This window comes from Vipera berus (assembly GCF_964194415.1).
Source record: "Vipera berus genome assembly, chromosome: 13".
NCBI lineage: Eukaryota > Metazoa > Chordata > Lepidosauria > Squamata > Viperidae > Vipera > Vipera berus.
Window position 1 is genome coordinate 9966398 of NC_138216.1, and position 25668 is coordinate 9992065.

A 25668-nucleotide genomic window follows, 5' to 3' on the forward strand; every position below is an offset into this window, starting at 1 on the left:
ATAGAAAAGACACAGAAAGTCCAGTTGCCTCCTGAACAAGCACCTTTGGGACAACCATGACCTGGATGACGGAGAATCTCCGTAGACATTAAGCAGGCGTCTTCTTTCCATTCGTGGAAGGAAGGGCTCTTATAAAGGTGACAAGCAAGCGGTCATCATTATCTGATAGGTTGGAAATAGTGTAAGTTTCCCCCCCCCCGAATAATTCATGCAAATGTTTTTGTTTTAAATTTTATCAAGAGTTTCCTCTTTTCCTTTCTTTTTAATTTTATCAAGACTTTTGTGTTTTTCTCATTTCACATTCAGAGAGTTCGTATGGTGAAACTAGACCAGGCTGGTCTTCTTTTGGAGCCAGGAAAAATTAACCTTCATGGGTTGAAAACTATTTGATCCCATTCTCTTTCATGTAATTAACGGTTAGCTGCTTTATTTTTAAATTCACAACTTCTTAGGAATCAATGTCCCTAGATTCAGACGCAGACGGCCAAGTAGTTTGCTGATGATGCGTAATTGGGGCTGGATCCGGATGTTATCAAAAAGATACTATCTGTCAAAGTTCAGCTATACCATTGTCTACCCCAACTTGACCACTCTTTTTCTATACTTTGGCCGTCGTCAACTGTACTTCTGACAATAGGTAGTAGACGCTGAGTATTAGACCCTCTTGGCATTCTTCAGAAGGCCCAGTGGCTGGAATGCTAGAAATTTTATTTATTTATTCTGCAACTGTATATGGCCATTTTAACCAAATAATTCTGGACTGAACCAGGGTGTCAGCCTTCAGTCAGCAACTGTTGAAGGCCACAAAGTAGATGAAACCGCATCTCCCAAGTGGGTGAAGTAGTTTGATTTTTTTAAAAAAAAATTATTGTGGGAAGTTTATTTTAGACCTTATGCTAGTTTCCATCAACTTCCTGTTTTAAAATGACGAGAAATGGCTCCTTCAGTTTTTTTTAATTTTTATTTTAATTCCATTTATATCCCGCCCTTCTCCGAAGACTCAGGGCGGCTTACAAGCTTAGCAGTAGCCTTCATTCTATGTATATGCCTGCTTATTAGGGCTTTCACACACACACACCCCCAAGCGGCATTATTACAAAGTCAGCTTAATTGCCCCCAACAATCTGGGTCCTCATTTTACCTACCTCGGAAGGATGGAAGGCTGAGTCAACCTTGAGCCTGGTGGGATGCGAACCTGCACTAATTGCAGGCAGCTGGTGTTACTTAAGGAGGCATTAGCCCACTGCTCCACCAAGGCTCTTAAAGTTTTCTGCAGAGTGCATTCATATTTCCAAAAAAAAGGGAGTTAGAGGTTTGCAGCTTGCCCAGTCGTCATTTGAACTGAGAACGTCACTCAATTCAAGGTTGACACTGATCTTTAAAAAGCAATGTGTTTGAAGTCAAACTGTTTTGAATATTGTGTACTCTGAAAATGTTTGCTCATTCATCCTAGGTCCCTTCCTTCCTTCCTTCCTTTTTCTTTCCTTGTCTTTCTTCTTTCTCTCTCTCATACAAACACTTCCTCCCCTCCAAGATTATCTGTATATCCATCCATTCATCCATCCATCCAGCCATCCATCCATCCATCCATCCCTCCGTGCAACCTAGGTCAACTATCTTCTGTCTCCTTGTCACTTTGCTCAGATGGTTACAGACTTGTGGCATGAGAGGTCTCGCATCAATTCGGCCTGTAGACAGGAAGCAGAAAACCACATTTAAAGAAGAGAAGGCAGGGATGTTTTATGACATGTCACTTCTATAACAAAGCAAGGGGGGGGGGAAATAAACCCTGAATACTTTCAAATCAGCCGCCCAGTTTGATTGAGTTTAGGAGACCAGAAACGAAGTGTCATCAACAAGGCCTACAATCAGGTAACTGATCGCTGCCAGTTACATAACCTTATTAAAACCATGTTCAGGTGTGTTATCTGTAACGTCAAAAAACACCATAGGACTGTTGTGAATGTGGGGAAAAATCCAAGAAATTTACAGTCCGTGTGCAGACGCTGGAGGGCTGGGAAAACCCCACTGAATAAATCAGAGGGTGGGTTTCTTCCTTTGGGGGCGGGTTATAAGAGAAAGCAGTTATCAGGAAATCAGCTCTACCGGAAGACTATTTTTTATTGACTTGGTTGTATGAACAGAATCTTGCCATTCTGATTGTGAGGACCTTCCCCCCCCCTATACTCCAGTGAATTGTGTGTGTGTGGGGGGGGAATGTTTTTCTGGGCTGCTTTTAAATATTGTTATGGACTTGAAAACCATTACAGCTCCACCTTCTGCTTGGATTTCTGCATCTTTTCATTAAGTTCATCAGGTTGACTCTCTACAATGGTGGATTTACAGGGCTGGATCCGGCATCTTTGAAAGAAACTAACAGATGTATAGATTTGATTTCGAGGACTGAGGTCCAGCGCACAAACTTACTGTATTCAGTGGGTGGGTGTTTTATGTGAGGCTGAAGAAATTAGTTCCTCTGCTGGTCGCTAAGAGCAATCTCTTCAGAAAGCAGATGTTTTATTCCTTTCTTTTCTTCAAATAAAAGAGGAAATAAAAATTTCACCCACAATGCTACAAGCGGCGCAGGAGGGATTTATCCTCAAGCGACAAAATGTCAAGTTATGTAAGTTTTAAACTGAGGCAAACTTTTAGTTTTAACACGGCCACAAATCTAGGGATTCCTGTTTTGAATCTGGATGAGAGAACTACCTTCCATTCGCTCCACACAAATTTCCCAGCAGAATAGGTGCTAAAATGGCTGGAGGGTTCAGATGCCATTTTTCCACGAGAGGCCATTTATGAACTGATGGACACGTATGAATCCCGCATGCTTGCTTTAAAGCTGTTTTCAGAGATGTGCCAGGTAGCAGCTTAAATCCTCCCCACCCAAATCTCTCTACTGGCTCATTTTACAAATAAATGTGGGCCCCATTTAGAACAATTCTGAAGTTTTTTTTAATTTTATTTTTTACTTGGTCATCTGCTGTTTCATAAACCACCCTGAAGATTTATTTGTACTGAAAAGCAGAGATTATACATGTGTTAATTCCATAAATAACATCTATCCAAGTTAAGAATTGTTTTAAGTAGCTTCTCCCCCAACCTTTCCTTCTGAAGAAATGGAGATTCTTATTTAGCCAATTAAGGTCACATATATACCATTCTGTTTGTTTTTCCTGCTGGTTGGTTCCTTTTTGACTTCCGGTGACAAGGCCACACATAAACTAAGTTCTACAAATTTTAGCTGCTTGCTGTAAATGTAACTGGACGTTTGAGACTCATCGCAATGAGTTACAATGTGCTTTGCCTTGGCTTGTCAGGTTGACTCCAGCCAACCATGGTCTATCCAAGGAACTACTGAGAAGCCAACTACGGGGAAGGTAACATTACCGATGTCTCCATCTGGGCTGATCAAAACAATCTTACATTAATACCTTTTCTAATATATTATGCCATAAGACAGACGGCCATATATAGGGTTATGATAAAGCATATTAAGACTGGGATACCACTTTGCACCTGATAAGACATTATAGAGGCTTGAATGCCACCTGCTGGAACACCAGAGACCAATTTCTGTTGCTGCAAATCATACTGGTGGATCTCCAGCTGCATTGAGCTGTTCTGGCCATCCCTAGTCAAGGCCAAGAAGCACACTCGAAATCCAATGTAATACCGTTGGGCGTTAAAAGGGCTGCGGGGCACTGGGCTGAAGAGACTCTTATGGTGGACGTCTAAATGGTTTGAACCGATTCTGTTCCAATATTTCTTACGAGGAATTCTAGTCTAGCCTGTTTCCCCCACCCCCATCCTTTGGATTTAAAGCAGGAGACTAGGGTGCAACAGGCAATTGTGCAGATTAGCCTGGTCAATCTGGAATTCCAAGGAAGTCAGGAAATGAGGTCTCTCTCTCAGGTACAAGCTGGAAGGATTCTGAACCAGATTTCACTGGACGAGAGACTTCCTTTCCTAGTAGACTCAAAACACCACTGAGGTTCCTGGTGTCTCTTGGTTTGACACTCAGAAGGAACATGACTCACTCCGTACGAGGGAGTCAAGAGAAGTTCCTTCTATTCATAGAACGAGCTCTTCTCAGAACCATCTCCTGACCTGTCCTGGGCACAGGGTCAGAAAAGGAGGAGAGCAGCTTCCGAGCTGGAGAACAAGTGTGAATTAAGATCCAACCAAGCAGTGGTAGGATGAGTGGAAAAATCACGGCAGTCCCGACAAGGTTTTAATCACTCTTCAGGCGTGTTTGGGAATCAGTTACATAGCAGGCAACACGTGAACCCAAAATTCAGCTGAACGATTGAAAAGCCCACATCTGACTACTCCCTGTCAGTCAAATTAAGAAACAGAATCAATCTAGATCATATGGTATCTTCCCTTACAGACACTAATGATGAACCCATCTGATATCTGCTAAACACAGAATATGAGTAAAATGCTCAGTAGCTGAACGTAAAAAGTTGAATGTACAAGATTAAAAGCTCCTTTGAGCTCTAGAGCTTGTGCTAATCCTCAATGCTGGAACTTATAAGATTTTTAAAAAGAAAAGATGTTCACACAGAATCCTTCCAGGCCTTTAAAAATGTTAATGAACTACTTGAATCCCACCTATACATTCTTACTACTACTTTTTTTTTTTACAAAATACATCTTTTCCCCCGCCTTCCTCTCTATTGCTCCCAGTAAACACACTGATTATGGGGGGAAACGGAAAATATAAGCCAAACAAACACAATCCTGGATACAGTTATCAAAAATACAAGGGTTTTCCGAGAGAAAAAGCTACATTTGTGTATCATCTCTGTAAAGAGTGGGGCGCAAACCAATAATGAACTACTTCCAAACCAAGGGTCGGATCCCCTTCTCTGAAAAGAAAAGAAAAGAAAAAGAAAAGAAGGAAATTGCCACAAATTTTGAATAGATTCTTGCACTAAACAAGAGGATTACAGTTGATGATATAAATTCTATGAACTTTAGAGATTCTTACTGTAAGTACACGTACACCAATTTTTATTACACTATCTCAGTGTTTGAAGGCAATGTTACACTATGCTGCTTCTGAAACTTCATAACAACAGTGAAATATTCAGTGGTTTAAAACACAAAATAAAAGCCAGCAAGTATTCAGTTTTACTTCCATATGAACTTATTTGGTAATTTTAGGAGACTGGTGCCCTTAACCATCAATCAAATTTGTAATAGCAGCTAATGAAGTCCAGACAAAAATTTTGAGCTCATTTGAAAGATCAGTCAGATTCCATCATGTGACATGATTTTTAAAATTGTTTTATTTGGATAGCCAATCAGCCCCAATCTCATCTGGACAAAACAATGAGTCACCAAAATCAAGATGAACCAATATGCCCAAATCAATTCGGAGCACTGGTTATTTTCAGGAGCCTTATAGTAAATACCTAGTATGGCCCAATGAGAAGACCTCTGGGGCAAAATATCAAGAGCTGCTAGCAGGGAATAGCAGACTTGGGTGATGCCCACGATGAGCAACAATACAAAAAGGATTCCTCTTCAAACAGAATTTAATGGAAACTAACATGCCAGGACGCTTCCCAATCTAATTGAAGTGGGATGATTAATTCATCCTCCAAACAAACAAAAAGCATATTAAAGCTTGTGTTACGTGTGTTTTTAGGCGGGAACCAGAAAACTGGATTTTTTTACGTTTTTCAGCTGAAGTCGTAGCTTTCTCCTTCCAACTCTTAAAACTCAGGGGCGTTCCAATCTTGGCAACTTTAAAACCCGTGGACTTCAACTCCCAGAATTCCCCAGCCAACTGGCTGGCTGGAGAATTCTGGGAGTTGCAAGTCCACAGGTCTTCAAAGTTGCCAAGGTTGGACACCCGTGATACGGAGGTTAGCTGAAGCTGTTCTATACGGTACTGCAGACCGACAGCCCATTTTTACGGCTGGTCCTTGTTATAAATACAACAGAAATACTCGGCATTCTACCAAGGGTTTACAATTCAGGAATGTGTAAATACAAAGAGAGCATCTTGTGGGCTAGAGATACTCGTCGTATCACCCCAGAGCAAGCTTCAGTAGATTTCTCTTACTCTTACGCTAACGTAGTTAGGACCTTGTTTTTTTCAAGACATTTTAAACATTGATATGACCCTCAAATAGATCATCGAGCACGCCAAGTCACAAAGATAAGCTTTTAATGTGAATCAGACTGGCAGGACAACAGCACTTGACTTACATCTTGTTACTTAGACCAAAACTCCTCAAAAGACATGGGAGGGAGGGGGAGAACATGAGGGGTGGGGAGGGGAAGATGGGCCGTTACAGATCAAACTGCTCAGCTGCAAATACCGAACATAAAAATCCTCACGGAAGGGATGGATTCCTAATGCTTTGTACACTTCGCGTGATTCGGCTCGCCAGTTTCTTTTCCGGGACCCATCAAGCTTTCCAGGTGTGTGGTGAGATTTAAAATTCCTGTGAATGAGCTAGTTTAGATTTAAAATTCCTGGGAACAAGCTGTTCCAATGGCATCTTCTCTCTCGACTCTGACTCTGAGGTGGGGCCACCTTCTCACAGCAAATGTCTCTGCTTCTACCCATGCAACACTATGCACGAAGATCCGGGCCTCCGTTGCTCTATCAGGAAAAATATAGCAGTGAGAGCAAAAGAGGAAAGAAACTCTGGGAGTTAAGATTAGGACAATTCTGTTAAATCTCTCCAATTTGGGGGATGAAGCCCAGAAGGGGCAAAAGGGAAGAGATAAGTGGAACACTAACGTTTCCCCCAGTTTAACAGACTTGGGGTGCTTGCTGTTAACTTTGATCAGCTCTCAGTGGTCATTTGTTAAAAATTCAGCTGCTGTCACTTTTAAGCAGATCATAGCAATAGCAGATTACGGTCTGTCGTCTCACCCATTTCTTACCAACCAATGCTTAGTTTATCACGGAAAGTGCAGCTCCTAAGTCCAGCACTAGACCAAGTTGTTGACCAAATAAGATTTCCGGGGATCATCTGTCCAGGAAGGACACCTCTCAACAGTGTCTTTGATGAGGTTCCTTGTTAGGTGACAAACCGGGACATGTGAACCAAACTCACGAACCAACATCCTTTCCAAAGTGAGGTTTGGTGTAATATATATATATATATATATATATATATATATATATATATATATATATATATATATATATATATATATATATATATATATATATATGAATAGGCTGAAGAATAGGCAAGCTGTGAAAAACTACACTGAAGAGCAGAGCGCTGAGCAAAAAAAATAACCCAATTATCATTTAAATCAGAATGCCGTGTTAACTTCACCAGACTACAGATACAATTACCCTAAAAAACAAAACAAAAAAACCTATCCAGTTGAAGCAATTGTCACATTTCAACAAGGGTGCAAGTCAATTAGACTTGTTTACACAAGAGTTGAATGTTTGGAACACGGAACTGGAAACCCCAAAATGAAAGGGGTTTACAAGAGAGGCCAAAGGCACCAGCGCCGCTGAGGTTCTTTCAGTCGGGGTACAAACTTCACTTGGCTATAGAAATGCAAAGCGATGCTTTAAAGTGAGCAGGCGAGGAGAAGTTTTTTTGTTTTGTTTTGAAAGCAGGTCGCAATCCTTCTCGTAGGATTGCTTTCCAGCAGCTGCATTCTGCTTCTAAGGTATTAAATCTGGGTGGATCCCTGGCTGCTGGGTCTCTTTGGGCTTAATAAAAACAAAGGGTCGGTCAATGGCAGGGAACTGTCATTGCTAGCTGCAGAAACGATAGAAATTCAGAACTACAAAAGGGCGTGCTGCTGTCTTCCGTTAATATAAATGAGAGACTCGGGCCGTTTAGAATGCTTCTCAAGACTTATTTACAGTACAAGGAGGGCCTGGCGCCGGGCGCTCAGATCTCGCCGGCTTCCCTTTCCTCCGACCTCTTGGAGCGAGATTTGCCATTGGTGCTCTCGTGTCGTCGTTCCGACGAACTCTTCTCTTTCTTCTCCCGGTCCCGAGATTTCTCTCTTGAAGACCGATCCCTAGAGGATCTGAAGTAACAAAGTGAGCAACGTTAGCAAGGAGCCACTACGAAGGCACCACAGTTCAAAACTACACGTATACAGCAAAGGTGGCCAGGAGGAGGAGGAGGAACCGTAGATTTGTCTCGTCAAGTTTTCCTTTCTGGAGCTGGCTAGTTGGTGGGAAAGAAAACCACTTTTCCGGACAGGCAAGGAAGGGGTGATGAATCCTCGTTCAGCACAAGCTATCTAAACTTGGTCTCAAAGGATAAGAATTCAAAGGATTTTTTTTTTGAAATGCAGTACATCATCCCCAAAGGAATGGCCAGTCAGAACAAAAGAAGAGGTGAATCACAGAAGGGCCCTCCAAAGAGAATTACGGTTCCCCACAGGTATAGCTGTTTTGTTTTATCCCTTAACGGAATGCGTCAAAATCCAGATTTAAAAGGACGTCAATTCTTAAAACTATGAAATTCTCCTAGCATGGCAAGAATGCCATTCAGAGGGTATTGGCCTTGAATCACTCTAATATAAATCAATCCCACTCCTCCAGCTTTGTAGCAATGGAGGGAGCCGAAAGCAAATTCCTTAAAACGGTCACTGAAAAGTGGACATACATCTTTACTGCTTTTATCGAGGAACCACCCTCCCGTTCAGGAAATTAAAAAAAACTGGCAATAAGGAAAAGCATGAAAAAAAGCCTTAGAACCTGAACAGAATGGAGCGTCATAATCTTTTCCAAAGCGAGATTTGGTAATTTAATTAAGAAATTGGCTCCTGTGACTGCTTGGGACCACCAGCCAGCCTGGCAGAAGAACTTAACATAATTCAATCTTGTTTTAAATTCATTCATATCCTAAGATTTGACGGTGACATCAGCATCGAGGTTTTTCCTACTCTGCCTCACAACAAACACAAAGGAATTTTACAACACTCTATACATTATCACCCATTGTTCAATTTCTTCAACCTAACCGTACTATTATTTGTTCTCTGCTACGCATTTTAAATTCCAATCTGTACCAGACACTGTCTCAAAGATGCCTTTTTTTTAAAATGCTTCGAAAGGCAACTGGACCGTTTTTTGAGGGAAAAGAAGAAGTTTCGCTTCTGATCCAAGAAGCTTCATCAGTTCAACTGATGCAGCTTCCTGGATGAGAAGCGAAACGTTTTCTTCCTCCTCAAAAAAACAAAAAACAAAAAAACACACCAGTCCAGGTGCCTTCTGAAGGAGGGGGGAAAAAGGGGCAACTTTGAGACAACTACGACCTGGATGGCTGAGAATCTCCAAAGACAGGTGAGCAGACACCGTTCTCCTTCAACGGCTCTTCACAGGAACCAATGCTATGCTATAGCAGCGTTTCCCAACCTTAGGAACTTGAAGATGCGTGGACTTCAACTCCCAGAATTCCCCAGCCAGCTATGCTGGCTGGGGAATTCTGGGAGTTGAAGTCCACGCATCTTCAAGTTCCTAAGGTTGGGAAACGCTGTGCTATAGTATTAGAAGTTTCCCCTCTTGACCTTAAACTTACCCAAAGGAGCTCTCCAAGGATGGCCTGGTCAAGGAATCGTTAGGCAAGACAGTTTTATGACTGGCCCAACCTCTCTCCCCTTACGATAATAAAATTCACTTGCCCTCTCCTTCTGAGTCCAATCCACACTGCCACCCAGAGAAAAGCACAAACCATCATGTTAGTGCTCAAACAGAGGAGGGAAAAAGACAGGAAGAAAAATAAGAGTGTCAGGAATTCCAAAGGTGGTTAGGAGTCCTTCTTCAGCGCATGTGACTCGCTAACTCAAGTTAGCACTAGCCAACTGGTACACCAGCCTGACGGCCAGCTTCAGTCTATGAAATGGGAGGCAGGTGAGAAGCCTGGATAATTCCACTGATCTGGCAACCTCCATTTTCTCTCAACCCTGGTTTATCACATGCAGTTGGAATGTGCCCTCTTTCAGCTGCTAAGAGGTGGGAGGACACAAGGTGTGAAAGCAGTCCTCGGTTTACGACAACTGCGACCAGCAATTTCCCCCCGCTAGGCAAGGCGGTTGTTCAGCGAGTCATGCCCAATTTTACAACCTTTTTCCACCAAGGGTTTTAAAGAAATCACTGGAGTTGTTAAATGAGTCACGGGGTTGTTAAGCAAATCTGGTTTCCCTTTGCTGGAAACAAGCAGGGGAGATGTCAAAATGACAACCACAGGACCCCAGAACGCTGCAACTGTCATTAAATGCATGCTGGTTGCCAAGCGCCCGAATTGTGACTGTGGAGATGCTGACAAGTCGTTAAGTCCGAAGACCGGCTGCAGGTCACTTTTGCCAGCCCGGCTGTAATTTCAAATGGTCACTAAACGAACGGTTGTTAAGTTGAGGACTACTGGTACTCGAAATTGTACTTTTGCAACTACAGGACCATAGTCTGAATTCAATTTCATCAAACAGTCTCTTCTCCAGCAGGATGGGCCTCCAAATGAATTAGGATAAATCTCGTCCTCTCTAGCTTAGCATATGAAGGGTATCTTAAAGGAGAAGACGGCTTTACGGGATACAGAATTACTTGTTTTTAATTATTCCTCTGGCTCATTACATTGAAGCTGCTGTGGACCTACGCTCAAGACAAAGATATTTTCTGTTCCCCAAATTGTGTCCCAAAAGCTTTATCTGAGAAGGAGTCCTCCATGAAATTAAAACGAGGGGCCCCCTCCCGCCAACAACTCCAGTCTTTGACTAAAGCTTTCGGAGTTCTGGAATGCAAAATTGACTTACATCTCTATTGCAAATAAAACAAAAAGAGAGGAACAGTCCCACATCCATGTCACGATTCCTTTATCCAAGACCTCTCATATCTACTTTTGCACTTGCCAGATACTGTTTCTTTCGAAGGCGCTGAATTTTTAAGAAATTGCAGCAGATGATTGTTTAAAAGAAATAGGAAGTTTTACAATCTTTTTTCTCTCCAGGTTTCTGGCATTTCCCATTTTTCCAGAAAATAATTCTCCATGCAATTCTTCCCCCTGGGGAAGGGGGGGGCACTTTATGAGCTATAGCACATTCGAGTTTTCTGAAGTCTTCCCTTACCTGCTCTTTAGAGTAATAGTAATTACAGGGTCTTCCTCATTTCCTAATTGTCCAAACTTCTTTTCTTTAATGTTCATGTTTAAGACAGATTTAAAAAACGAATTTAGTATCTCAACCATGAGTTAATAGTTTCCACACATTTTATAATATCTCTAGTTTCCAAATATTCTCTATTTTCACTCACTCTTCCAACAGGTGAGGTTATAAATCCACTTTATCATTAGATAAATGAGATTTTCAAAGGCGTGTGGTCAACTTGTACGCGGGGAATAAATTACTTCTCTTAAACTTTTCCTTCTATAAGGGATAGAATGGCAAGTATTAAACAGAATTACTAGGTGCAAAATAAAAACTAAATCCAATATGAGAATCCTTTTTTTGTTGTTCCTAAATAGGATAAAACTGGTATCAGATCATTAGTTAATTTCTGTGTAAAAGACCACCAGTTTGGGCCAGTTTTGTGCATCCATGTACACCCCTATCTGAACATTTTTAGAAAGGCTAACAGACACCTTCCTGATAGCAACACATCTTTTACTCACTAAGTGAACAGCATGCCTTTAGCAGAAACGAAAAGTGGTTCGAAGAAGCAAGGAAGTCTTCTCTTACACTGGGGAAAACGGGATTTGCAGGTCTGGCAAAAGAATTCAAAATGGCTGCTGGAGCTTGTGGTCTTTCACAAGGATGAAATCTCTGCATATTCTAGTCTATTCACAAAGGAGAAAACAAGAGTTCGGCCTTCCCTGCTTCTTTGCATTTTGACACCCAGGCTTTTTAATCCAACATGTTCCCTGGGGGGTGGGGGGGGGAGGGAGGGCGGGCGGGCTTGGAAACTGGCATCATTATTTCTAAATGTATCCTGGTTTCCTTTCAGCTTTTAACATCTTTCCTCTGGCTAAACTCCACACAAAAAAGAGCCTTCCCTCCAAGCAGCAGTGAGAAAAGGCTGGCCATACTTATGCTTGGAAGTCCTGTCTCTGGATCCACGTCGGTGACCCCGACTATGGCTTCCGGAACGGCTGCGGTGGCGTCGGTGCCTCTCTCGTTCCCGAGACTTGGAACGGGATTTTCGCTTCTCGCGGGAAAGGGAGCGGGAACGTCGTCGCCTCCGCTCTCGGGATCGCGATCTGCAGCGGGAAGATGGAAAACAATTCAGTCCCGCCGTATCAAACAGTCCCTTGGTACTCAACTGCTTTGAAACCTCACTGAATTTGGTACTCAATGCATTTTGACATATTTGTCAGCTGCCTTGTGACTCACTAAATTATTCCTTGTGAGAAAAAAATGTTTGGTACTCATCGTTTTTAGTACTCACCGCAGCTCCCAGAATCAATAAATGATGAGTACCGAGGTACCACTGAATTAAGAGTGCTTTGATATGGATGAAAAGGCCATCCTTAAGGAACAATACCATTAGGTTCACGGAAAACCAGATTCTATTCTTTCCCCTTTATTCTCTTACGGCATTCAGCAATATACAAATTAAATAATTAATAGCCTCTTTAACAGTTGGCCTTTAGTAAGCAATGAGTCAAATGATTTTCAGATTAAGAGTCCACATAAATTAATGACAGAATAGAAGGGCTTAGTTTTTAACTCCGTGCCCTTTTAGCTCTGCCTTAATAGTATTTCTGGATGACTCTATGCATGTGAACCACAATTATACAAAGACTTCTACAAGAAAACCATTGGAATGTACATATGAGACATTATGTCCAAAGAGGTTACAACTAAAATTTTGCAAAATGGTATTCCAATTGCTTGTTGATATCCCTCCAGATATTTTACAACTCTGCAGAATTTGAAGCCAATGCGTTTGTAGCTTCCACTGCATCATACAAGAACTGCATTCTTTGTTATGCACTGTCTCCACATAAAAAAACCCTATAAATTCAAGAAAAATTAAATCATTGTATCTGAGAGATTCTCTGTGGAGTTTTTCTCCAAAGTGCCAGCTAAAAATGATTTTTGCTCTTCCTCTCTGCTAAAAGGGGATTTTTTTTTATGCCAACATGACAGCATTTGCAGTGGATCTGTGCAGCATTCTAAATAACGGAGTGCACTGGGTTCTGGAATTGAAAATCCTTTTCAGGTGAGGCTACCTAGCCTTTGTGGGTGACTGTACTAAAGGCCTCATGTGCCCTTTCAATTGCCTGTGGGCAGGTTAGACCTAGAAAAAAAACCCCATTCAAATTAGTTGAGAACTATTGCTATGCTAAAACCCATGTAGTTACATTGCTGGTCACATAAAGCAATACAGTTCACAATACAGTGTTTGTGTGTCCTAAACTTTGTAGACAATTTCTGTTCTAAAAGACTGCCGAAGGAAACCACCAAGCTATTGAGCAACTCAACGTTAATTCTATATATCAAAAAGCCATCGTAATTTATAAAAAGCGAACAGCAAGGGTGCCAACCCAATGTAGCTCAATTCAGTGGCAATTTAACAGGCGAGTCCTACAACAGGGAGAAATAGTAACCGACTAGGAAGGATTGGGGGACTCTTCTTGCTTTGGGGACTGGAGAAAAGCAGTAAATGGAGAGCTGCCAAAAGCTGTCAAGCTCATTTGAGGACCATCACCTCAGAGTCTGTGTGTGTGTGTGTGTGTGTGTGTGTGTGTGTGTGTGTGTGTGTGTGTCTGATATAGCTATTTCAAGCTTCTTTGCTCTCATCAGTCAGCAATCCAAATTTATTTAATACAAAGAATTGTCGCAGTTGTGACTTGCTGCCTGTGGATGGCCCTAGTTTGGGCTGATACAGGCAAAAGATTTCACCCATATTTGGGCCGACGAGGTGCTCAAAAACACTCAAGACATACACACACACACACAAACACACACACACACACACACGTACCCTTCACTCACACACATAACTATCTTTCTTACCTTCTGCGATCTCGGTTTCTTGATCCAGATCTAGAAAAAAAGGAACAGCACTGATTTAGGAGGAGGAGCTGGAGACAGTATGCAAGCACAGTTAGGAGGCTGTTCTGATGAAGCAGGAGCCTTTGCTCTAAGACCCTAGCAGGTAATACGCTGAAAGAGCCGAGAATGAATTTGGCAGGGGATTCCAAATTCTAAACAGTAAAGAAACAGATGTCTACTCCATACTTTTCACCTTCTATCAAGCAGCCCTGCTATTCTACTGTTCGAACTTTTACGTTCTTCTTCCTGCTTCCAAATTCTGCTGATTTCAGAGGGCCAAAAAAGGCACCAACATAGGTTTGCACTGCCTGGGGAACCAAACACAGCCCAGGTCCAACTGTGCCGCTTCTGTGAGGTCTTAGCACACCAGAAGACCTCTTATGCCACTGTGTCACGAAACCGGGCGCTTCTCCTCACCGTTGTCCCACACGTTCTTCTCGCTCTCTCTCTTCTCTCCTTCTCAAGCGGTCTTGATTTCTCTTCTCCTGCTTTTCAGCTACGGTTTTCTAGAGCGAGACAAGAAATGTTGTCAAATGTAATTGGGCTCTACATCAAAAGGATTCCAGCAAAGAGCAAGGAAGAGTCATTCAAAGACAGCTGGTGACATCATCCTCTCCCATTAGGATGTCTCTATTTAAGTGACACATTAGGCTTAAAAGCAGCAACTAAAAGATGATTAGAAAAAATACAGCTACTTAAAAGCAACACCAAGTAGTTAATAGGCAAAAACCACTTAAGACTGCTATCTGACTGCATATCAAGTATGTCCTGATGTATTTCTGATGTATTGGGTCCACAAACCTCAATAAGCATAATCAATGTTCCCACCGACAGCTTCCAGATTAAAACCTTTACCGAACAACCGATAAGCAAATTATGAAGAAGTTGCAGAGATTTCACGTGAAACAGGCAACATATTAATATCAAGGCAGAACGGAAGAAAAAACCACCCATGTGGGAATAATTCGCCAAAATATCAAATACTCAAGCATGAAGAAAATGATCCTATGAGAAACGCCTCAGTTTTTGAGGACACCCCCCCAAAAAAAACCTCAGGATACTAGAAGATCAGAATCTAGAGACTAGAATTCTGATACCAACATTAATGTAACCCTGATTAGTCTTTAATTTCTTTACCAGGAAAGAACATGATGCCTCAGACTGCAGTGTCGAAAACTGAAGGCAAGGCAGTGACAGGAACATCAGCCACACACTGATTTTACAAGTTTATGGACTGACCAAGTGTTGGTTTTATATACAACATCTTAAGTTACCCCTTAAAATGAGAAGTATATAAAATTTAGAAGAACAATAGACTTCCCTGTCGATAACGACAAGTTTCTGATTTCAACCTATGGATTTATGCCATGGACAAAGGCAACAAAATTAAATAGGAGGGTCAAATTTGTTAATCCTAATAAACAAATCTGACACACAAGCCTGTTTACTTAATGACAACCATACAGCTACATAAAACACCTCACACCAATGAGGTCATTTCACACATACATTACAGTATTAAGAATTTTACTTAGCAGAGAAAAGGAGAGAAAAATCAAGTTTTGCACACACACACATGAACTTAATCGTGTGAACGTGAAACTATCCCTACTCTGTAGGATTGTCTGACATCGGCTATTCACCTGTTCTAAGTTTTAAAGAACAAGAGACAGTTCAAACACTGATTTACCAAGACCAGGTGTAGGCAACCTTGGCTCTTTTATGACTCGTGGACTTCAACTCCCAGAATTCCTGAGCCAGCCATGCTGAGGGGAAAGGGAAAGGTTTCCAAGCTGAGCCATGCTGGCTCAGGAATTCTGGGAGTTGAAGTCCACGAGTCATAAAAGAGCCAAGGTTGCCTACCCCTGACCTAAACCAATATAGTGTCTATCCAATTGTTAAAATTAAAACTGTCCAGAGTGATTTTTAAGGCTCTTTTCATACAAAAGTACTTTACCCCTGAGTAACTACAGCCCTTACCCGCAACTGGTCCAATTTCTCACGGATCTGAATGAAGCCCAAATGCAATTTGCCTCCAAAATGATCAGCCAGGCGACGATCGTTGTCATGGAGACCGAGGTATGCAGAACAAACCTCACAAACACGCAGCTTCTGTTGCTGGAAACTGGATGCAGGCATAGAATTGCGGTATTCCTCCTACCGAAGATCATAAATAGGTTAAAATTAAAACTCCCATCGCTCACCTTTCTGACTTCCTTGTCCCCACCCTAGCCAAAGACTCATTATTACCTTCCTAATTGCAACACCTCACAAATAACACTAGTGACACCCATCTAATATAGTAAGCTGCATTAGGCAAAAAGGAAGATAAACGTTACAATTTCCTTCTCTGTTTTTCGATAGAGGGAACCCCGTTTCGTTTGGTTAGTTATATCCTAAGCTTAAAAAGCAGTTAAATCCAAGCAGTAAATCTGCATCTTCAGCCCAGAAAGAACAAACCTCCGCTTCTTTCTTCTTTGCCCGGACTTTGTCCACTTCCATCAGGATCTTCTGGGATTCATCCACGTTCCCTTCAGCTCCTAGCTGCTCAGCTTTAGCCAAAAGCTTCCCAATGTCTTCGTTGAGTTCGTGCACTTTCTCTGCCTAAAGAACAGACGTGGGTTCGGGGTCATTTATTTGATGGAAGAAAATTTATATGGCTCACTCTCAGTGACTCCAGGCAGCTTACAAAGGTAAGAACCCAATATAAAAACAATTAAAGCAGTTAACTCCCCCCCCCTCAATAACCCCCCAGTGAGAACAATCAAACCCACAAATGGATGTTGGTCGTACTTCCAAGCAAGTGGATTTTTTTTAATCATCCAAGGAGGAATATATCCCCTTTTTAGGGCCCAGTGCCATTCCTAAACCTGGAATGCCATGTCACGCGATCCATATCAAAATAACAGCTAGGTCAAGGACTTAAAATCAAATCAAACCAATTTTAGTTTAAGTTAAACAAAAATCCATCTAATCTATCTTAAATGTGATTCACAGGATCACACCCTAATAATCTTCTGTCACATTAACTGTTTAAAACCGACTGCAACTTTGAAAGGACTCAGGGTAGCATCACACATCCCACGTGGAAGGTATTTTATGTTTAGAAGTTCTGGCATGAGACAGGCTTAAGGGAAACCACGTTCATTTATAATCTCCTGCTTCAACCACTGCATTTGTAATGAATTTTAGCACTGGCAGAAAGCCATGAGACAAAAGTGACTGGGGTAAGTAAAGCCATTATTATATAATGTAAAAGCACACGTGCTTGGTTTATTTATTTAGCACGTGAAGCATGAACAGAACAGATAAGCAATTCTCCACACAGTCTCATGGATAAACGAACGTTATCCCTAATGTAAATACTCAAGAGCAGCTATGCTCTTTATTTGACCTTTAAATCTAAATTCTATCTTTCTAAAGGAATTTCAAAGTGGCTTGAAGAGGGACTTCGTGCTTACAACATCTATATTTCCAGCTCTTTGTTATCTCAGATGTCTTCACACAGCTGTTGAGCCTAGACTGCCACTAAAGCAATGTATGAATCTACAGGATCCCTAAGACCACCTAGATGGGTTTTGCCCAATCAACTGTATAGATCAGAGGTCCCCAACCTTTGGGGCACCAGGGACCGGTTTTCCCGCAGACCGGAGGGTGCGTGCTTTTGTGTGCTGCCTGCATCCCACAGATGGGGCTTTGCTTGTTTGGGCAGACCGGTTGCTGACATGCCACCTTGGTATAGATAACCACCAGAAGCCTTGCGCAACAGCCAGTTAATCTGTGAATTTCAAATCTTGGCATTTTACCAAGAGCACAATTGCACAAGAGAAATACCTTTGCAGCCACTTCAGCGCTAATCTCCTCCTGGGTTTCTGCAAGTCGTTTTTTAGCCAGTTCCGTTCTTCTATCACACTCAGCAATGAAAGATTCCAAGTGATCCATCGCCTGTTTGTATAGAAACACACAGTGCCAACGTTAGAAAGCCAGTCCTTACACATCCTTATTTCAGTGAAAAAAATCAAGGGATGAAGGCGGCGTGAAAGGCCCAATTTGAAAATGCTTCTCTTCAATGCAGAGCCTTATTTCTCTTTACTTCTTTTTTTAAAAAATATTTTATTGGTTTTTCGCAATAACCATCTCCAGTGCCTGGTGTAGAGCGTGTTCTCTTGGTTTATATATTTGGGGAAAAAAACCACAATAATAATTAACAGTCAATAATGATTCTCCAGGCAGAAGAACATCATAACTTCAAAATCTAAGGGACTGGTTTGGACAAAACTCAGCACTTTTTTGTGCGGCCGCTGATAACAGGATCGCCAACACGACCGCCAACGTGCGATAGCGGATATGGCACAAGAAGAAGGATTGATATTGATAATTCCATAATTGGTATATTAAGTAATATTATATTTCTTTGATCTTCCTTTCTCCCAATTGTATTCTCCTTCTTCAACCTTAAACAAATATAATTATTAATATTTTCAATGTATAAATGATTAGACATTTTTTCATATTTGTACAGATGATAACATCTATGTGTAACTTTTTTTAAATAGGTTTATATTATTCTTATAAAAATCATCTCGTGAGATGAATTTCTCTTTACTTCTTGTCAACGTCACTTCAAAAAAAAAAATTAAAGAGATGGAAACAAGAGATTTTCTTCTGAAGTGGAGATGTTGCTTATGAAACTTTCCCTCACACCTGAAATAATAACCTAACAATGTTGCAGCCCCATTATTACAACTTTATAGTATCAGTTTAGGTTTAGCAACAATAGAAAGGGAAGGGGTTTGAACACACTTAGGTCAAAGTTTAGCTTTTAAAGGATTCAGTCACTCTCCAAAGTTGACATGGAAAAACCAACTTTTAAATCATACTATTTGGAATCTGAAGAGGCTAAACGTAGGAGCAGGATGAACTACCGCATCAGTACAGGTAGTCCTCGACTTGCAACCGTTCATTTAAGGACTGTTCAAAGTTGTAACAGCACTGAAAAGTTACTCATGACCGTTTTTTCACAACTACGGCCGCAGCAGCATCCCCATGGTCACGTGATCAACATTTGGACACTTGGCAACTGGTTGATATTTATGATCGTTGCTGTGTTCGTTCTCTCTCTCTCTCTCTCTCTCTCTCTCTCTGTGTGTGTGTGTGTGTGTGTGTGTGTGTGTGTGTGTGTATGTGTGTGTGTGTGTGTGTGTGTGTGTGTGAGAGAGAGAGAGAGAGAGAGAGGGGGGGAGAGAGAGAGGATCATCTTTTGTGACCTCCTGACAAGCAAAGTCAGTGGGGAAGCCCGATTCATTAACAGCCGTGTTGACAACAACTGCAGTAACTCACTTAAAAACTGTGGCAAGAAAAGTCGTAAAATGGGGCAAAACTCATTGAACAAATGTTTCACCTAACAACAGAAATTTGGGACTCAATTGCGGTCGTTAAGTTGATGACTTCCTGTAGTCCCCACACTTCTGTGGAGCAGGGGTTGATCTGCAACTGGTCCATACAGAACCAAAGCATTTTGGGTTACCAACACTTGCCATGACATATGCTAGAGGTTAACGCGTTAACAGCTCTGCCAGACTGAAAAAACTGCAGCCTGGGACAAGCACAGGATAATTTGCACTGTTTTCACTCTGCAGAAATAGCCCTTGGAGCTTCCTAGCCTAATTTAGTTGTAAATGACTACCTCTTTTGTTCAGCTCGTTACAATAAAGAGTGTAACCTTAAGTAACAATCTAACAGCCATGAACCTGCTCAATGTTTTGCCCAGGCGACACAGCACTTATGCCTACTGCAATAATGGTACACAACAGAGATATCAAACAGCTGCTTGAATCCGTTTCTTATTCTTAAAACGTAGAACACTTACATCCAGCTCAAAGAACAGGTCTCTCTCTTTACTGGCAATCTCATAATCTGCTCTCAGCGCCAAATCATGAATCTTTGTGCACTCTCCAAGGTCCATACGCTATTGAAGGGGGGGAAAAAAGGATAGGAGACAATATCATCTGAAAATCCAGCATATTACCATAAGCAAAACACAAAACAACTAGTGATTAGCAAATGAATCAATTACAATGATATATCAGCTGCTCAACTTGTTTCCTATCCCAAAGATCATCGTACAGTTTGGATATGCCATTGCAAAACAGCCATAAACATACCAGGAAGTCTCAATGCTTATAAAATACAGGATCATACAGCACAATTTTAGAGTTCCTTTGGGGTGTATACAGATCATCTAATTAGAGCACTAGATAAATATAGAGAACCACTTTTGAAAATGACCCCAAAAGCTTCATGTGACCCAAACAAATGACATCGTATTACAAAGGGCTGCATATCTGCTTCTGGCACTGAAAAAAGTGAGTTATGACCGGTTTTCTCACTTTACGACCAGCGCAACATCCCCATGGTCACGTGATCAAAATCCATGAGCTTGGCAACTGGATCCTATTTTACCATGGCTGCAGTGTCTGTCCCAGGGTCATGTGATCCCAATGGAGAAACCGTAGCCACTTAACTGTGGCAAGAAGAGTCATAAAATGGAGGGGAAACTCACTTAACTGTCTCGCTTAGCAACAGAAATTTTGTGCTCAGTTGCAGTCGTAAGTCGAGGATGTGCCTGTGCCTCTCTCTACTGGGAAATCTGGGGAGTGGCAATTAAATATACTGAAGGGAGCTGGCTGAGGAATGAATGCTGACATAAAAGAGCGACCCCAAGATGAGTGGGGTGAGGAAGACGACTTACCGTTCCTGCCAAGATATCGTGAGGACAACAGTCCAGAAGATGGCTCTTGCAGACCCGTTCATCTGTAAACTTCACCCTTTGCCTGGTTTCATCTCCTGAAATTCATTTGTGGTTACAAATATGAAATGTTGTTACATGTTGATGAAGCACTGTAAATTACGGTACTTTTAATTTTGCCTCATTACGCAGATAGAAATCATTCACGAACCCCAGAACCAATCAGAAAATTATAAAAGCGTTAGATTTTTTTTTCTTTCACAGCTGAGAATCAAACTATGCACAGCATTTCATATCATGTGCACCACTTACTAAGTATGGTGTTGACCATAATTACATCCGTAGTCAGATATTAACATAAATATACACAATCTGGGTCCAGACCACAAAAGATCTTTTCTACAAAGAAAACAAAGGTTCGGAAAACCAAAACCCATTTTAGCTGAAGGCCGTGAATCACACTCAAGAAATTTTTACTAGGCAGCCATTTATGAATCAAGTGTCTTTTCATTAAATACTGCTGATTCATACGTATTAACACATATTGAATGTCTTAAAGGCCACCGGAATGTTCTCTAAAAAGTGGTGATTATCTTATGCCTCCCCTTTCCCACCCTCATTTGGGAGCCATTTAAAACAAGCAAAAAAAAAAAAGTTAGTTGATACACACTGCGAGCTCCAACACATACTATACCCATCTGCATTCTTCAAGACCTCAGCTGCAGAATTTTATGCTCGCTGTTGAAAAGTTTTAAAGGAAAAGTTTTCTTGCCCAAACCTGCAGTAAGGAAGTCAGGGGAATGATACATAAAAAGTAAAGGCAAAGTGGTAATGGTATGTGACAATTGTTCTTAAAAAGCTAGTCTGTGTATGACTATAGATCAGGATTTGCAAGCATCCGGTTGTGTCTACTGAAAATGTTTTTTTTTTCTCTCTTTCCTTCTTTTCTAAACTATACTTTTAAAGTTACTTGTGAAAAAAAAAGCAGCAAACACTTTTTTTTGTTATAACAGCTTTAAAAATTGGTTGTGACTCACGGCTCGATGAACATGAGGCTTTTCTGCAACTCCCTTGCAGATTGATGTAGGCAGGCAAAGATACACTGAACCTTTATAAATAAAATAGAGGGGCCACAATTGTTCAGTTTGTATGAAATAAAAATATGGGAAGCAATTAAAAAAACAACTCAAATACACAAAGAATGAACGAGCACTTTATTCATTTACGAAACCAAGTGCAAAAAGTTATCTGTGGGGTTTTGCAAATGTGCCAGACTTTCAGTTGCCGATTTCCAGTAGGGAAGCAGATACAAACCTTGTCAGGAATGCACAGCTTTTTAAGGGGAAATATATGTTTTTTTTTCCTCCAGGGCACATACTACAAGTCCTGTTTCCATGCAGAACAGGCCTACCTTCGTGTTTTTACACACAAAGCGTTATGTCTACAGGCGAGTCTACAAAAGAAAAGCCTCACCATTTAAAACCAGAAAAGTCAGGCTTTCAACTCATGATGCAGAGTTCTAGCCGACGTATCTGGGGTGTAAAGCCTTATGTTTCATAGGCAGCTCCAATTGTCCAAGTTATAAAAAATTAGTGTAAAATGTATTCCCTGCCAATGCTTTCCAGAAAGCCCTATAAATGTACAGCATAGACCAAATCTTATGTTACTTCCAAAGCTCGATTGTCCCCCACATACCATCTGTACCCATGTTTTATATTACTGAACAGATGTTTCCAGGCATCAGGTGTTACATCAAGAACCCTACCACCTGCTTGAGCAGGTAGCTGGACTCGGGTAGCAAGAAGATGCGATGACGCAGGTGTCAGGGACTTGTCTATCCTGCTTGAGCACCTGTCACCAGGAGCTGCTCTGAAGATCATTTTGTCACCCATGTTACTAGGACTGATGCTACACTGGCCAGGCTGCTACCCTGCCAAACCGGCCCGACTGGTTTGCCTTTCAGCTGGCTTTGTTTTGCTATTGTAATTCGTTTCCTTTTGCTAAAGATGGCCTGAATAACTAAACAAGAACTTTGCCAAAGGCTAAAGTCCATTTCTGGGTATTCTGTTGCCACAATGCCTGCTGGAAAGGGCATCAGAAGGGGCGCTGAGACAGTAGCCCTCCCCGCTCTTTCCTCCCCCTCCAACATTTCACCATACAGGTAGTCCTCAACTTACAACCATTCCTTGAGTGAGACTGGTTGAAGTCATAAGGGCACTTAGGACTTACAACCCTTTTTCGCACTTACAACTGCAGCAGCCTCCCCGGGGTTACGTGACCAAATCTCAGGTACTTGGCAACTGGCTCATCTTTATCACAGTTGCCGGATCCTGTGATCCCCTTTTGCGACCTTCTGACAAGCAAAGACCCTGGGGAAGCCAGATTCACTTAACGACCCGTGTTACTAATTCAATAACTGCAGTGATTCACTTCACAAGCGTGGCAAAGAAAGGTCGTAAAACGGGGCAACTTTTATGAACAACTGTCTCGCTTAGCAATAGAAATTCTGGGCTCAATTGTGGTCATAAGCAGAGGACTACCTGTGCATACACTGCCTCTGGATTTGGAAGCTCTGCTTAGCTGGCACGTTTAAGGCCAAGTCAAGCAGCAAGAGGGGCCCTTCCTCTTTGCAAGTTACATCCCCCTACCGCAACCAGGAGCCTTGATTGATGGACGGATGGGTTACACGTCCATCTCCCTGATAAGGTGACTTTTCCTCTCTCTTTTCCCCCCCCCCCTCCCGGAGGAAGACAATTTTATTTCTTCTATTTATTTCTTCGATTTAGTTAGCTGGGGATGCAGATCAAACCCCAGGCTGGCATTTTAGGCTGAGCAGGGTTTCAGCCCCCCCAACACCCCCCCCCCGCAGAACCAACTGCCAGGGCTCAAGCCAGCAACCCTGTGAAATAACAAAGCCCCAAATGACAACATAAAACCAAATAATCTTTTTTCTTCTTCTTTTTTTCCAATTCTTAAAAAAAGGAAGGGCTGGAGGGGGGGGGGCTGATCCTCCCTCTCACACAGCCTTCCCCAGCTCCGAAGGCCCTCAGGGATTAATCCTCAGGGGAACCCCAGAATTAACAGCACTGCTTACCTGTGTGGTATTATTATTTTGGGGAGGGGGATATATATATATATATATATATATATATATATATATATATATATATATATATATATGTGTGTGTGTGTGTGTGTGTGTGTGTGTGTGTGTGTGTGTATTGTTGTTGTTAGCTGCAAAGTCGTGTCCGACCCATCGCGACCCCATGGAAGGGGATATATGTATGTATGTATGTGTATGTGTGTATGCATGTATGTATATGTATATATATCTTCCCCCTCCCCAAAATAATAATATATAATAATGATAATATATATAGAGAGAGATATAGATATATATGGCGGGGGGGAGGTCGCACAGAGAAGCGACAGCTGCCTGTCCCCCTCAGGGGCGGAAAAACACCTCGTCGTGCCAAGCAGGGGAGCCAAAGGGGGACGTGGCGGGGGGGGGGGAAGGGAGGGGGCGACGCGAAGCGAAGGGCGACGAAAAGAGGGGGGGGGGAAGGCGGCGGGTCGCCTCGTCCAGGCCTCGCCTCGAAACCGTCCACGCCGGGCCCGAGGCGCGCGGCCTTCCTTCCTTCCTTCCTGCAGGCCCCCGCCTCGCCCGCCACAACTCACCGTCCCGGGCCGTGCCCATCAGCTGGTCGAGCAGCGCTCGCATCTGGGCCTGGGCCGACATGGCGGCGGCGGAGGGCCTCTCGCGTCTCCTTGGAAACGGCGGGGAGGGGGGGGAAAAGAGAGAGAGAGGGAAGGAGGCCCGGCGCGAGCCTGCCCCCGGCGCGAGCGGCTCTTAACGGCCTCCTGGCGTCGCCTGCCGCCGCAAAGCACGATGGGAGGAGGAAGAAAGAGGGCGGAGCGGCGGCAGAAGGAGAGAGAGAGGAGAGAGAAAGGAGCAGGAAAGACGGAGACGACGGCGAAGGGTGACGTCACCGCGCTCGGCCGCTTCCACGCCCGGCGAGCAAGGCACGCTGGGAGCGGAGGTCGACGCCTAGAGGCAAGATGGCCGCCTTCCTGGCAGAGGCTTTCGGGAGTTGTAGTTCCGGCTCTGTCCCGAGTGCCTTCTGGCTGCGGAATGGCGGAGTTGAGCTTCGCGCTTCTTAAACTTGCTGAATGGGAAACTGAGAATGCGTTCACGAAGGCAGCCGGGGGTGCCTGGTTTCATAAGTCCTAGTAAATACAGCTATTGCTGAGGTGACCCTTTGTAATGCAACGAAATCTCATTTTAACGTACGCCGATTAGTGCGCATTCAAAGGGACAATAAAGTTGTTAATTCTGTTCTGTTGTGTTGACTTGGCCAGAATTATGCAGTAGGAACCTAGCCAAGAATCAACTTCTTGCTTGATTTCATAGAGCACGTTTTAAAAAAATGTTGAAAGAAGGATAGAAAAATAGCTTTTTATTTTATTTCAGTGGTTCCCAGCCTTTTCTATACCCCACACCCCTAGAACACTTCTGATATATTCTTGCACCCCTTACGAAAGTTCAGAATAACAGCAACGAATTATGCATGCATACTATAATTTTTAAAACCCAAGTTTTTGCACCCCCTGGAATATCATCTTGCACCCCTAGGGGTTGGGAACCCCTGTTCTATTTGATAGCAAAGGAAAGGGCAGCCCAGCCAAAGCGGTGGGGGTACTCAAGTTGAGCTAATACAAGTAGTCCTCAACTTACAACACTTCATTTAGTGACCGAAGGTACAACAGCACTGAAAAAAGGGACTTACGACCGTTTTTCACCCGACCGTTGCAGCATTCCCCACGATCACACAATCAAAATTCAGATGCTTGGCAACTGACTCATATTTATGACAGTTGCAGAATCCTGAGGTCACGTGATCCCTTTTTGCGAC

At 42.5% G+C, this 25668-nt stretch overlaps 1 protein-coding gene across 18 annotated transcripts; it reads right to left on the bottom strand.

The window, feature by feature from the left end:
• Window positions 1–966: 966 nt before the first annotated feature.
• Window positions 967–24644, bottom strand: LUC7L (LUC7 like). 18 transcript variants are annotated; one of them, XM_081338149.1, is made up of 13 exons: window positions 24434–24643; window positions 20759–20853; window positions 19877–19975; window positions 17842–17952; window positions 16468–16611; window positions 15988–16164; window positions 14425–14513; window positions 13969–13998; window positions 12036–12206; window positions 11622–11713; window positions 11080–11143; window positions 7865–8034; window positions 4222–6625 (listed from the first exon to the last, which is right to left on the bottom strand). In XM_081338149.1, the coding sequence occupies exons 1-12, from the start codon at window positions 24492–24494 to the stop codon at window positions 7893–7895; spliced, it is 1275 nt and encodes a 424-aa protein (XP_081194275.1). In that variant the 5' UTR covers window positions 24495–24643; the 3' UTR covers window positions 4222–6625; window positions 7865–7892. The 18 variants fall into 18 exon arrangements, 11 of the variants coding, with proteins under 11 accessions (XP_081194277.1, XP_081194275.1, XP_081194276.1 ...); XM_081338152.1 differs by lacking the exon at window positions 4222–6625 and adding an exon at window positions 9537–9664 and having other exon boundaries at window positions 7844–8034; XR_014027779.1 differs by lacking the exon at window positions 4222–6625 and adding an exon at window positions 11264–11376 and having other exon boundaries at window positions 11689–11713; window positions 24434–24642.
• Between the last annotated feature and the right edge of the window lie 1024 nt (window positions 24645–25668).